The sequence below is a fragment of the Sinocyclocheilus rhinocerous genome, unplaced genomic scaffold (assembly GCF_001515625.1).
Source record: "Sinocyclocheilus rhinocerous isolate Xijiao unplaced genomic scaffold, SAMN03320098_v1.1 scaffold1574, whole genome shotgun sequence".
Taxonomy (NCBI): domain Eukaryota; kingdom Metazoa; phylum Chordata; class Actinopteri; order Cypriniformes; family Cyprinidae; genus Sinocyclocheilus; species Sinocyclocheilus rhinocerous.
The window spans coordinates 304,092-314,780 of NW_015625598.1; the positions used below are offsets into that span (position 1 = coordinate 304,092).

Consider the following 10,689-nt stretch of genomic DNA (forward strand, 5'->3'; position numbering starts at 1 on the left):
TTATTTTTTGGATGCGATTAATCGCGATTAATCGTTTGACAGCACTAAAAAAAGCTTTTAATATTTTCTTTCAGTTAACATTTATTTTTATTTATTTATTGGTTTAGGTTTAGATTCAGTTTGAATTAATTATAATAACCCTGATGATAAGAAAACTGAAACTAACAAAAACAAATTTCTGTTAAATTTGCTGTAAAATAAAAATCTGTGGGTATAAGAACCTGACTTGAATTACAATGACGGTTTCAGGCATTACAGGGTGGCATGAGAAACATACCTATTTAAATAAAATATCAACTACAGGGAAACTCTTACTGTAAATAAAAAGGGGACATTTCTTACAAAAAGTGCATGCCTTGTAAAACACATCTTTTACCTGTTCATGTAACTTAGTTACACTCTTACATTATTTTCCTGTTAAAAGGACTCTGATGTTTGTCAGACTCAGTACAGTACCGTTTGTGTTGCTGATTCCCGTGTGTAGATCAGAGCGGCCATCAAAGTCCCTGCAAAAACCAGCTGCATTTATGTCACCTCAGTTTCATCTCTATATGAGGACATGTCCTTCTCTAGCAGCTTCAGCTGACGGTCCTACCTGAGCACACTGTCCTCTGTGGACGCCACTAGAAAAGCGCACGGGGCTTTGTGTCCGTTGCCGACGGGGTTCGGTATGCTGACCGGCGCTTCCTCCAGCCGCTTCCCACTGAAGCTAACGCCACATTCAGGACACTGATCCGGGACGAAGAAACAGTAGATGTCCTTGTCACAGTGGTTGAATTTGATGACGCTCTTATCCATCTGGAGAGTACTGACGGAGGCCAGCGAGTATGAGGTGTGATAACTGCACTTGTATGAGGTGTGATAACTGAGCACACACCTCATAAGAGAGCGCAGCTGCTGTTTCAGTGGGCTGTCGTCCATGGCTCACGTGCACCGATCTGGTTTCAGCAAACACTAAACCTGTGGGGAAATGGGATCTGTTTGCACGGCAGCTTCATTAATGTTCATTAGCGCTCACATGCGCCTTTTTGTGAAAGCCAACATGACTCATTCTTTCTAAATGTGATTGTATATGAGCTCTAACACCAACAGACACACACACACACACACGACTGAAGCACAAACACGTGATCCTGTTTTATTGGTGCTTAGAAATATATTTTTATGCAGTGTGGTATGCAAATCTATATGTAGGCCTATTCAGATGTTAATTGAGAGAGTGCATGCAATGTGTAATAGCTTGGAAAGTGTAAACTATGCAAATTCTCTGAGTTGATAGGAGTGGGCGTCACTGCAACTCAAAACCAGGTCTTTGTTTAAAACCTGCATTTACAGGTTTACAACCTGTCATGAGTAACTGAGCCACATGTGGTAAATGAATCCTGTAAACACATCACACTACAGTGACAGCGGTGTTAATGCGGCGCTGGGCTGACAGCTGTGCATAGGCTTGCCAATAATTTATGAAGACATTTTTTTTGCACAGACTGATTGTTTCGCTTGATAAGACTTCAATATATCGTCAGGAGCCACAGGTATTAATTTAGCGTCGCTTGTTTTGACTCTCAAAGTGAAGGCAGCCGTGGACTTGCATGTTATAAATCCAGCACCGCGGTTTCAGCATAAAATCTTTACTGTTGAAGAAAAAAGCTCACCTAAGGATGGCCTGAGGATGAGTACATTAACAGCAAGCTTTCATTTTTGGGTGAACTTTCCCTTTAAAGGCACGCATTAGTACCTCTTGAAAGGGTTCTGCCGTAGAGACAGCTTTCTATATATATTGCACTTCTATAGTGTTTTATGAAGAAGCGTGTATCACATGTCATGATCTGTATTAGCGATGTAAAATCCATGTTGTAATATTGCATGATAGATGTTGATGTATAGCGACACGGTCTTCATTCTGGGTAAAATGTGAGATCCTGTGAACTGGTCTCTGCTCAGAGATGCTTTCCCATCCAACGAGCGCATGTGGTTAATGAAGGTCAGAGCGAAACCATAACAGCACGATCCAAACTCCCTTTCCTCATCAAACCTGCCGGTGAACAAAACATAGGGGAGCAGTTATGGCCGTTTTTGTGACTGGGATTTTACCAGACTTATTATTGTTAACTAAAACTAAATTAAAACAATAAAAACATGTTACTTTAAATAAATGCTAATTTAAAAAATTTGCTACATGCATCATTTTCATTTAGTTTAGCTTGATGCAAAATAGCACAAACTAAAATAATAATAAATAAAAATGATACAGACATAAAAAAAATCTAAAAATGAAAAAAAAAAAAACTGATTCAAAATATGAACTATAATAGAATAAAAAATAACATGGTGCATGCACATATGTTGATGATTATTACATAACATATGAAACATCTGATAGTGATATTGCACAGGACTGTAGCTGTACCGCTCTGAGACCCATTCTGGCAGTGCAGAAAACTGCTCCAGCTCTCTGTCCCATGATTCCCTGAGCTCATGTCTCCACGGAGGGCAGAGCCGTATGCTGACACACTGTTCCCAGCCGCGGACGTCTCTCCGGACCCCTGACAGGGTGTAGTTATAGACCAGACCTAAACACACAAACCACTGCTGAACAAGCATAACTCGGCTATCGTCTGCACAAACAACAGACAATAACTTTTCATTTGTATTATTGTGTTATAGTTTACTTCATTGCTTTAATTTCTGTATATGTCTGTACTTTGTTCTGCACTGGAAGCAAACTCCTTGTGTGTGTGTATAAACATAATAATTACAGGTGGGCCGTACCTTCTGAATTTGAGAGTCCCACGTGAATCTCTGTGTCATGCCATTCTCTGGAGAACAAATAAATAAATGATATAGAATGTTAGAAACAGAGCAATAATATACACACTCACTGCCAACCAATAGCGTGGAATAATTCAGATTTTTTATGTTTTTGAAGTCTTTTCTGCTCACCAAGGCTACATTTATTTGATCAAAAATACAGTAAAATTGTGAAATATTATTACAATTTAAAATAGCTGTATTCTATGTGAATATATATTAAACTGTAATGTATTTCTGTGATGCGCAGCTGTATTTTCAGCATCATTACTGCAGTCTTCAGTGTCACATGATCTTCAGAAATCAGTATAATATGCTGCTCAAGAAACATTTCTGATTATTGTCGATGTTGGAAACAGCCGTGCTGCTTTATGCATTTTATTTTTCAGGATTCTTTGATGAAACTGCAATATTTTGTCCTTCCTGTCACTTTTGGGCAGTTTAATGCGTCCTTGCTGAATAAATGTAACTTTTATGAATCATTATATAATCTCGTAAACTCACCCAAGATGTGATGGTCCGTGCATAGATCCTATCAGAAATGCACAGGGGACTGTGTGTCCATTTCTAATCGGACAGGTAAGCGCAACAGGTGCGTCTAAAAGTCCAAATGCGAGAGTCTGCTGACAGACCGGACACCTGCGCTGTGAATCATCGGCTCGAGGAGAGTATGAGGCGTCTGGAGCTGAGAAACGGTGAATGTTTCTTCCGCAGTGCCTGTATTTGATCACGGCTCTCTCCATTAGCGCTCACCTGGTCTCGCGCTACCTGTCGTGCTCTGACGCTGATCTCGCGTCGGTTTCGTTCTCAGCGCGCTGGTGACGTCAGTGAGCTCGAACCCGCTCCACCGGGGGGCGCAAGAAACCCGAATCCTCAAGACGGCAGCATACCTTAGACAAATATACAATTTAAATACTTCGAAAATGAAATCCAAATATCTCTCTTTTTACGCTATTTCACGACAATGTCCCACTTTTCGATACTTTTATTTATTTTTTTATTTTTTTAAATTCTATCACTTATCCCAACTGATTCCAGCTCAGTTGTCCGGTTCAGTTCATTCGTTCATTTCCGACAGCTTTCATAATACGTGTCTGGTTTGTCATCTGAGTTCATCACTGAGGCGGAAGAAGCACGAATCATTCTTCTGAGTCGGACCTCTACAGTGAATCAGTTGAGCCGATTCCATGCTTACTCTGTGAACTGGGTTTGTGAAACGAACCGTTCGAAAGAACCGATTCGCGGAAACGAGTCGCTAGGCGGAAGCAATGATCAGCGTCGTCGCGGTGTAGCCGGTGATATTTTCAGGTTGCACAAAACCGTGGAGGCAGTAACATTTCACAGAAAAACATCACACTGGTAGCCGGATAAAACATGTCAACGAAACAGGTGACCTGCAGGTAAAGAGAAACACCAAACCGTCATGTTACAGCCGCTAAAGCATCGCTGTGTTTCATAAGGTCACTGCTAATATCATCATGTCTTTCACATGAGAGAAAATGGTGCGGCTGGATCGCCGCATGTGCGAAGCTCTCACAGCTGCAGCTTGTGCTGATGCTCTCGTCTCGTGTCTGTCTGCAGGTATTTTCTGCACGGGGTCTGTCGGGAGGGCAGCAGGTGCATGTTCTCTCATGATCTGGCCACAAGCAAACCTTCAACCATCTGTAAATACTACCAGAGAGGAGTGTGTGCGTATGGAGACAGATGCAGGTGACTGAGTTACACACACTTGCCTAATAAAGCAGATGCACAATCTTAAAAAGACTAACATTTTATGATCAATAAGCTGTTATTCTGCCCCTCTAGCCGATCAACCGGAGCACCCCTAGTTTCTTGGATGAATAGAAAGTTCAGAAGAACAGCATTTATCTGAAATATAAATCTTTTGTAACAATATCAGTGTCTTTATCATCACTTTTGATCAATTTAAAGCATCCTTTCTATATAAAAGTATTCATTTCTATAATTTCACCCCCCAAAAAAATGATACTGACTCCAAGCTTTTGAATGATATAGTGTACAATGTTACAAAAGTTTTTTATTTTATATAAATGTTGACCTTTGGATGTTTCTGTTCATCAAAGAATCCTGAAAAAAATGTACTCATCTGTTTTAAATATTGATGATAATAATTTTTTTTTTTCTTGAGCAACAAATCAGCATATTAGAATGATTTCTGAAGATCATGTGACACTGAAGACTGCAGTAATGATGCTGAAAATACAGCTGCGCGTCACAGAAATAAATTACAGTTTAACAGAGATTCGCATAGAAAACAGTTATTTTAAATAGTAAAAATATTTCACAATTTTACTGTATTTTGGATCTTTTTTTTTTTCAAAATCTTACTGTTCAAAAACTTTTGACTGGTAGTGTATATATTTGCACACACACACATGTATATATGTGTTATGTATGTTTCTAGAAAACAAAACATGTTTATTTATTTAAAATCATGGACGAGGGCAGGACCGTTGCCCTGACTGAAGAATCCCCATGTTTGCTAGTTCAGATGTGAAGTGTGCGGTGTGTTTTCTGACAGATATGATCACGTCAGGCCTGTCAGCCGTGGCAGCGGCCCATCGGCGGAGCAGCCGAGCAGCAGCAGCAGCGCAGGAGCGTCGGCCCCGGGGCCCGGACCCCCGTCAAACACAAGCAAACATGCCAAAAGACCTCTGGTGCTGAGAGACAAAGGTGTGTGCAGTTCACACGCCTGAGATTACAGTAAGATGGTGATGATACAGTAAGATGTGTGCTGTGTTTCAGCGCTGGGCTCTGACAGCAGAGCGGGGCCCGGTGTGAGGGACTGCTGGCACGACGGCGCTCACGGCAAACCTCACTCTTACCTGGATGCCATCCGCTCCGGCCTGGAGAGTTCGGCCGACCCGTGTCCCGACCTGGGCCAGCAGCCGCAGCTCTGCCCGTACATGGCGGCGGGACCGTGTCACTACGGCGACAGCTGCCCCTATCTCCACGGCGATCTGTGTGAAATATGCCGGCTGCAGGTTTTGCATCCGCACGACCCTGAGCAAAGAGCAGCGCATGAGAAGGTGACTGAACCTACAGCACACCCTGACTCTCATCCATTTCATTCAGCTTTTAAAAAAACAGCATGTTGAGTGCAACAGCTGAAGAAAATAAATAAATAAATCCATGGAGAAATGGGCCGATTTGTGCTCACATTTCTATTTTACATTTAATGATTTAACAGATGCTTTTATCCAAAGCGACTTACAAATGAGGACCAGAAGCAATCGAAACCAACATAAGAGCAATGATATATCAGTGCTGTGACAGCCTAGCAAGAGTATTTAGATTAGAATACAGAGTGCTAGAGTTAGAGGGTGGAGTGCTTTTTAATAAATAAAGATTAATAAAGAAACAAGTAGATCAAGTACAGTTAGAATAGAGAGTGCTAGAGTTAGAGGGTCAAATAAGATGATTAATAATAGTAAATACAATTTATTGAAACACAGAAACTCAAAGGTCTTCAACTCGCCAAAATAAAGGTCGAGGATGTTATGACGGAAATAAATGAGTAAATTAATACAATTTAATAAAACAACATTTTTAAGGAATGTCACACAAGTTTTTTTTTTGACCGTGTTTACACAGTAAATGTGTCAAAACAAAACGATTAATATATTTATGGTACAGAGACATTACAGTGTTTTTATCATCTAAATAAGCCATAAAGCTATAAAAAGGTCCAAGAAAAAAAATACAGTAAAACTGCCAGAATGGTAAAAATACATTTTGAACACTATGGTAAAAAAATATATATATATATTTGTACAAGAATGGTAAAAATACAGTAATACAAATTAATATATATATGTGACCCTGGAGCACAAAAGCAGTGTTAAGTCGCTGGGGTATATTTGTAGCAATAGCCAACAATACATTGTATGGCTCAAAATTATTGATTTTTCTTTTATGACAAAAATCATTAGGATATTAAGTAAAGATCATGTTCCATGAAGATATTTTGTAAATGTCCTACAAGAACTTAATTTGAACAACTTTAAAGGCGATTTTCTCAATATTTAGATTTTTTTGCACCCTCAGATTCCAGATTTTCAAATAGTTGTATCTCAGCCAAATATTGTCCTATCCTAACAAACCATGGAAAGATTATTTATTCAGCTTTCAGATGATGCATAAATCTAAATTTTGGAAAAATCGACCCTTATGACTGGTTTTGTGCTCCAGGGTCACATATATATATATGTGTATTTATTTAAGTATTAAGTAAATTTAGTTATGTTTTATGCTAATTCTGTCATAGTTCATTCTCATAATTTTCAGTGTGCTTGCAGCTTCCCTGCAATGCTTTCTAATTATCATACATTGTTTGACTTGATCAAACGTTGAAATATTGTGATTTCTCTCAAAACTAGTTGCGTTTGTTTTAACACATGGTTTAAAAAATAATTTGGAAAATTGAACTAAAAAAATTCTTTGTTGAAAATGGCGCTGCTGTCTGCCCCAGATGTGCATGACGGCCTTCGAGCTGGACATGGAGAGAGCGTTTGCAGTGCAGCAGAGTCAGGACAAGCAGTGTAAGATCTGTCTGGATGTGGTGTATGAGAAGACGTCTCCGTCGGAGCGGCGCTTTGGCATCCTCTCCAGCTGCTGCCACTCGTACTGCTTGAGCTGCATCCGGCAGTGGCGCTGCGCCGAGCAGTTCCAGAACCAGATCCGCAAGTGAGTCCAGAGCCGCTCTGATCTCAGCCCTGGGGGAGCGCTGAGCAGTAACCTGAGCTGATTGCCTGCAGGTCCTGTCCCGAGTGCCGCGTGGTGTCGGAGTTCGTCATACCCAGCGTGTACTGGGTGGAAGACCAGGAGGAGAAGAACCGTCTCATTGAGGAGTTCAAGTCTGGAGTCAGGTGGGAATAAAACCGCTTCCCACTTCAGAAACCACTTTGTTCTGTTGCAGGTTTACAAAATAACTGGCAAGCTACCCAAAAGGCACTGCATTTCTATTTTTATTTTTAGAAAAACAGCATGTTTTGCATTGAGTTTTTATTTTTATCTATGCATTTTGAACAAAAGGTGTCAATGTTAGTATCATTGAGATTCTATTATAGGTTTTTTATTAATAATTATAATTTTTTATTTTTATATGTGACCCTGGAGCACAAAACCAGTCATAAGGGTCGATTTTTCGAAATTGAGATGTATACATCGTCTGAAAGCTGAATCCATTTTCATTTAAATTTTAGGTGAAGTTTTATATTTGGCAACACTTTACAGTAAGGTTCCGTTTGGTAACATTAGATAACTATATTAGTTAACATGAAAGATACTTCTAAAGCATTTATTAATCTTAGTTAATGTTGATTCTAACATTTACTAATATATTATTAAAATCAAAAATACATCTAAGTGAGCTTCGCGTCGCAGTCCTGATCACTGTCGGGGGTTATTCAGCGATAACAACCGGCTGGATGTACATTATCCCGCTTATTACACGGCTACTTGCCACAGAAGTAAATAATTAGACAGGAAATATTGATCTGAGTTGAAATATTTGAACGCAAAGCTTCTGTAAAGACAGCAGTTGCTAACAAGCTGCGAGTTCAATTTAGACGGACATTAAGGGATACATAAATAATTATGGCGATAAAAGATACTGATTTAAGACAAAACTGTTTAAAATCTTACCAGTTTGTTAGTTATCTTATAATCCATTACAGCAGGGGTGACAAACTCAGTTTCTGGAGGGCCGGGGTCCTGCAGAGGTTAGATTCAACCCTAATTAAACACACCTGATCCAGCTAGTCAAGTGCTTCAGGCTTATTTGAAAACTACATGGTTTGTGTGTTGGAGCAGCGTTGGCTCCGGCCCTCCAGAAATTGAAATGTGTAATAATGTTATTTAATGGACATGAGCTATATTTTTATTAAGTAATGTTAACAAACATTTAAAAAATACTGTAAGAAATGTATTGCTCATTGTTAGTTAATGCATTAAATATAGTTAACTGGAAACGTATTGTTTTGTTTGTTTGTGTGTGTGTATGTATATTTAAAATATATATATATTTTCAGTTTTTGTCATTTCAGTACATCAAGTTAAACTAATTGAAAATGAGAAAAGCTGCCTTGGACACTACCTGGGGAAAAAAAAAAACTATTTATTTATTTAAATGTAATTTGTTTTTTTATTGCTTTGGTTTTAGTAAACCACAATAAGAATCCGGTAATATGATGAATGAATCAGATGATAATGCAGTGATTTTTGGCCCGTTCTTCTGTCTTAAATTCTGCGTTCTGGTTTCCTCTCCTCATCTCTTCAGCGCTCATGTTTTAGCTTTAGCCTTCACTAAAGCCTCCCAGATCAGGGGCTATCCGCCTCACTTTAAAGAGCAGCTGAATCAGAAATCAATAGAATATGAGGGTAAAGGTTAAATGTTTGGGGTCTTCCCATAATGCCTTTCATCTGCCTTTGATCTGCATTCAGACCAGTAGCTGGGAGCTGTTTTCATCCATCCCTCCATTTATTTATTTATCTTTATATCATATTGGCAGAATGCAGACGGATTTCTTTGACGGTTCAAACCCATGTTTGTTCGTTATTTGTAGGATTTGTGGTCATCTGCTTGAATGTGTTTCTGTATTCGCAGTAAGAAGCCCTGTAAATACTTCGACCAGGGCAGAGGAACGTGTCCGTTTGGAGGGAAGTGTTTCTACATGCATGCGTACGCTGACGGGACACGAGCAGAACCAGACAAACCCCGCAAACAGCTGAGCGCAGAGGGGAACGTGCGGGTAACAGCCACACACTCACTCACTCACTCACACACACACACACACACTCACTCACTCACTAGGAGCTGCTTCACCTTCATAAAAAATGTTCATTCACCTCAGCAGGTTTAAATATGTGTTTGTAATAGAAACGTTAGTACTCTGATGAAAAAATGTCTTAAACTAATTTCTTAAAGATTGAAGCATTGAATTTAAGAATGCAGTAAACTCTACAATTTGTGTGGAATTGTGAAAATTAATTGGTCATGAACAGATATTTAAAAGCACTCATTTTGGTGATTGTTTTTTTTATGAAACCTTGTTTAGAGTTCTGACTACACGGTTTCAAAAGAAATAATTATCTAAAATCTTGAGGTTTGAAGACCAGTTGAAAAAATACATAATTTAAAATAAAAAAGTGCTATTATGTCAGTCAGATATAAACCACTGACTCCCACAATTAAGAATAAGCTTTCATCTCATTTAAATGAGACGATGTCTGTGATAAACCGAAAACACTGAAATAAAAAGCATCTTAGCGCCACTTATTCAAATTGAAGTATTATTGAATTAGTCATTTATGTTTGAAATAAACATGACTTAATTTCACTCATTTTATTTTCGATTTAATTTGTGTTTGATTTTTTAATAATTGTATTTATTTATTGAAGAGAAATTGTTTTAGCAGCTATGTCCAAATCAAGACGTTTAGTTATTTTGTTAGTCAAGAAGACCACTGATGGCCAAATCACACATTTCATGTATTACAGTTTTTCACATTTGCAAAGACACTAAACCCCTTCTCTGAACCGAAGTCTCACTGGCCTAAACCAATTTGTGTAATAAAGCACTCTTTCTGCAAAAACCTTAAACACGTTCTGGCAGTTTAGACACTGTTTGCAGATCTCATGCACTCTTTTTTGCAAAACTCTAAACACATTCTCGCTCACTCAAACACATTTTGCACCGTAATAAACTTGTGTTGCAAAACCCTAAACACAAGAAAGCAAAGGTTAAGCACAACTGCAACACGGTTGTCATCATTTACACACAATACTTCAAAACTGTTCACACTTGTTTCTAAATATCCTTTTTGAGAGTAACAACTTTTTTTGGTATATTCGCC

General features: G+C 38.8%; 3 protein-coding genes across 3 annotated transcripts in view; 1 reads left to right on the forward strand and 2 right to left on the reverse strand.

The window, feature by feature from the left end:
- The window catches only part of mkrn2os.2 (MKRN2 opposite strand, tandem duplicate 2), a 5,176-nt gene extending 4,246 nt beyond the window's left edge, over positions 1–930 (reverse strand). The window contains exons 1-2 of the mRNA XM_016575720.1: positions 596–930; positions 457–506 (exon numbers count right to left, since the gene is read on the reverse strand). Coding sequence (XP_016431206.1) covers positions 457–506; positions 596–921 — 376 coding nt within the window. The 5' untranslated portion in view covers positions 922–930. The remainder of the gene's footprint in view (positions 1–456; positions 507–595) is intronic.
- An 859-nt stretch (positions 931–1,789) lies between these two features.
- Positions 1,790–3,631, reverse strand: mkrn2os.1 (MKRN2 opposite strand, tandem duplicate 1). Its single transcript, XM_016575732.1, has 4 exons — positions 3,316–3,631; positions 2,773–2,819; positions 2,411–2,573; positions 1,790–2,035 (listed from the first exon to the last, which is right to left on the reverse strand). The coding sequence occupies exons 1-4, from the start codon at positions 3,552–3,554 to the stop codon at positions 1,816–1,818; spliced, it is 669 nt and encodes a 222-aa protein (XP_016431218.1). The 5' UTR covers positions 3,555–3,631; the 3' UTR covers positions 1,790–1,815.
- A 342-nt stretch (positions 3,632–3,973) lies between these two features.
- Positions 3,974–9,695, forward strand: mkrn2 (makorin, ring finger protein, 2). The gene is made up of 7 exons (XM_016575892.1): positions 3,974–4,211; positions 4,393–4,521; positions 5,354–5,505; positions 5,578–5,861; positions 7,304–7,518; positions 7,590–7,700; positions 9,440–9,695. Exons 1-7 carry the CDS (start codon positions 4,186–4,188, stop codon positions 9,693–9,695), a joined length of 1,173 nt encoding a protein of 390 aa, XP_016431378.1. The 5' UTR covers positions 3,974–4,185.
- Positions 9,696–10,689: the final 994 nt, after the last annotated feature.

Excerpts from the sequence above, each read along its gene's own strand:
- mkrn2os.1 (XM_016575732.1), bottom strand. The coding sequence starts at position 3,554 with ATGGAGAGAGCCGTGATCAAATACAGGCACTGCGGAAGAAACATTCAC. Across the intron at positions 2,820-3,315 it reads CACGGACCATCACATCTTGG|AGAATGGCATGACACAGAGA; the intron begins GTGAGTTTACGA and ends TTTGTTCTCCAG. Across the intron at positions 2,036-2,410 it reads CCAGAATGGGTCTCAGAGCG|GTTTGATGAGGAAAGGGAGT; the intron begins GTACAGCTACAG and ends GTTCACCGGCAG.
- mkrn2 (XM_016575892.1), top strand. The coding sequence starts at position 4,186 with ATGTCAACGAAACAGGTGACCTGCAG. Across the intron at positions 4,212-4,392 it reads ACGAAACAGGTGACCTGCAG|GTATTTTCTGCACGGGGTCT; the intron begins GTAAAGAGAAAC and ends GTCTGTCTGCAG. Across the intron at positions 7,519-7,589 it reads TTCCAGAACCAGATCCGCAA|GTCCTGTCCCGAGTGCCGCG; the intron begins GTGAGTCCAGAG and ends GATTGCCTGCAG.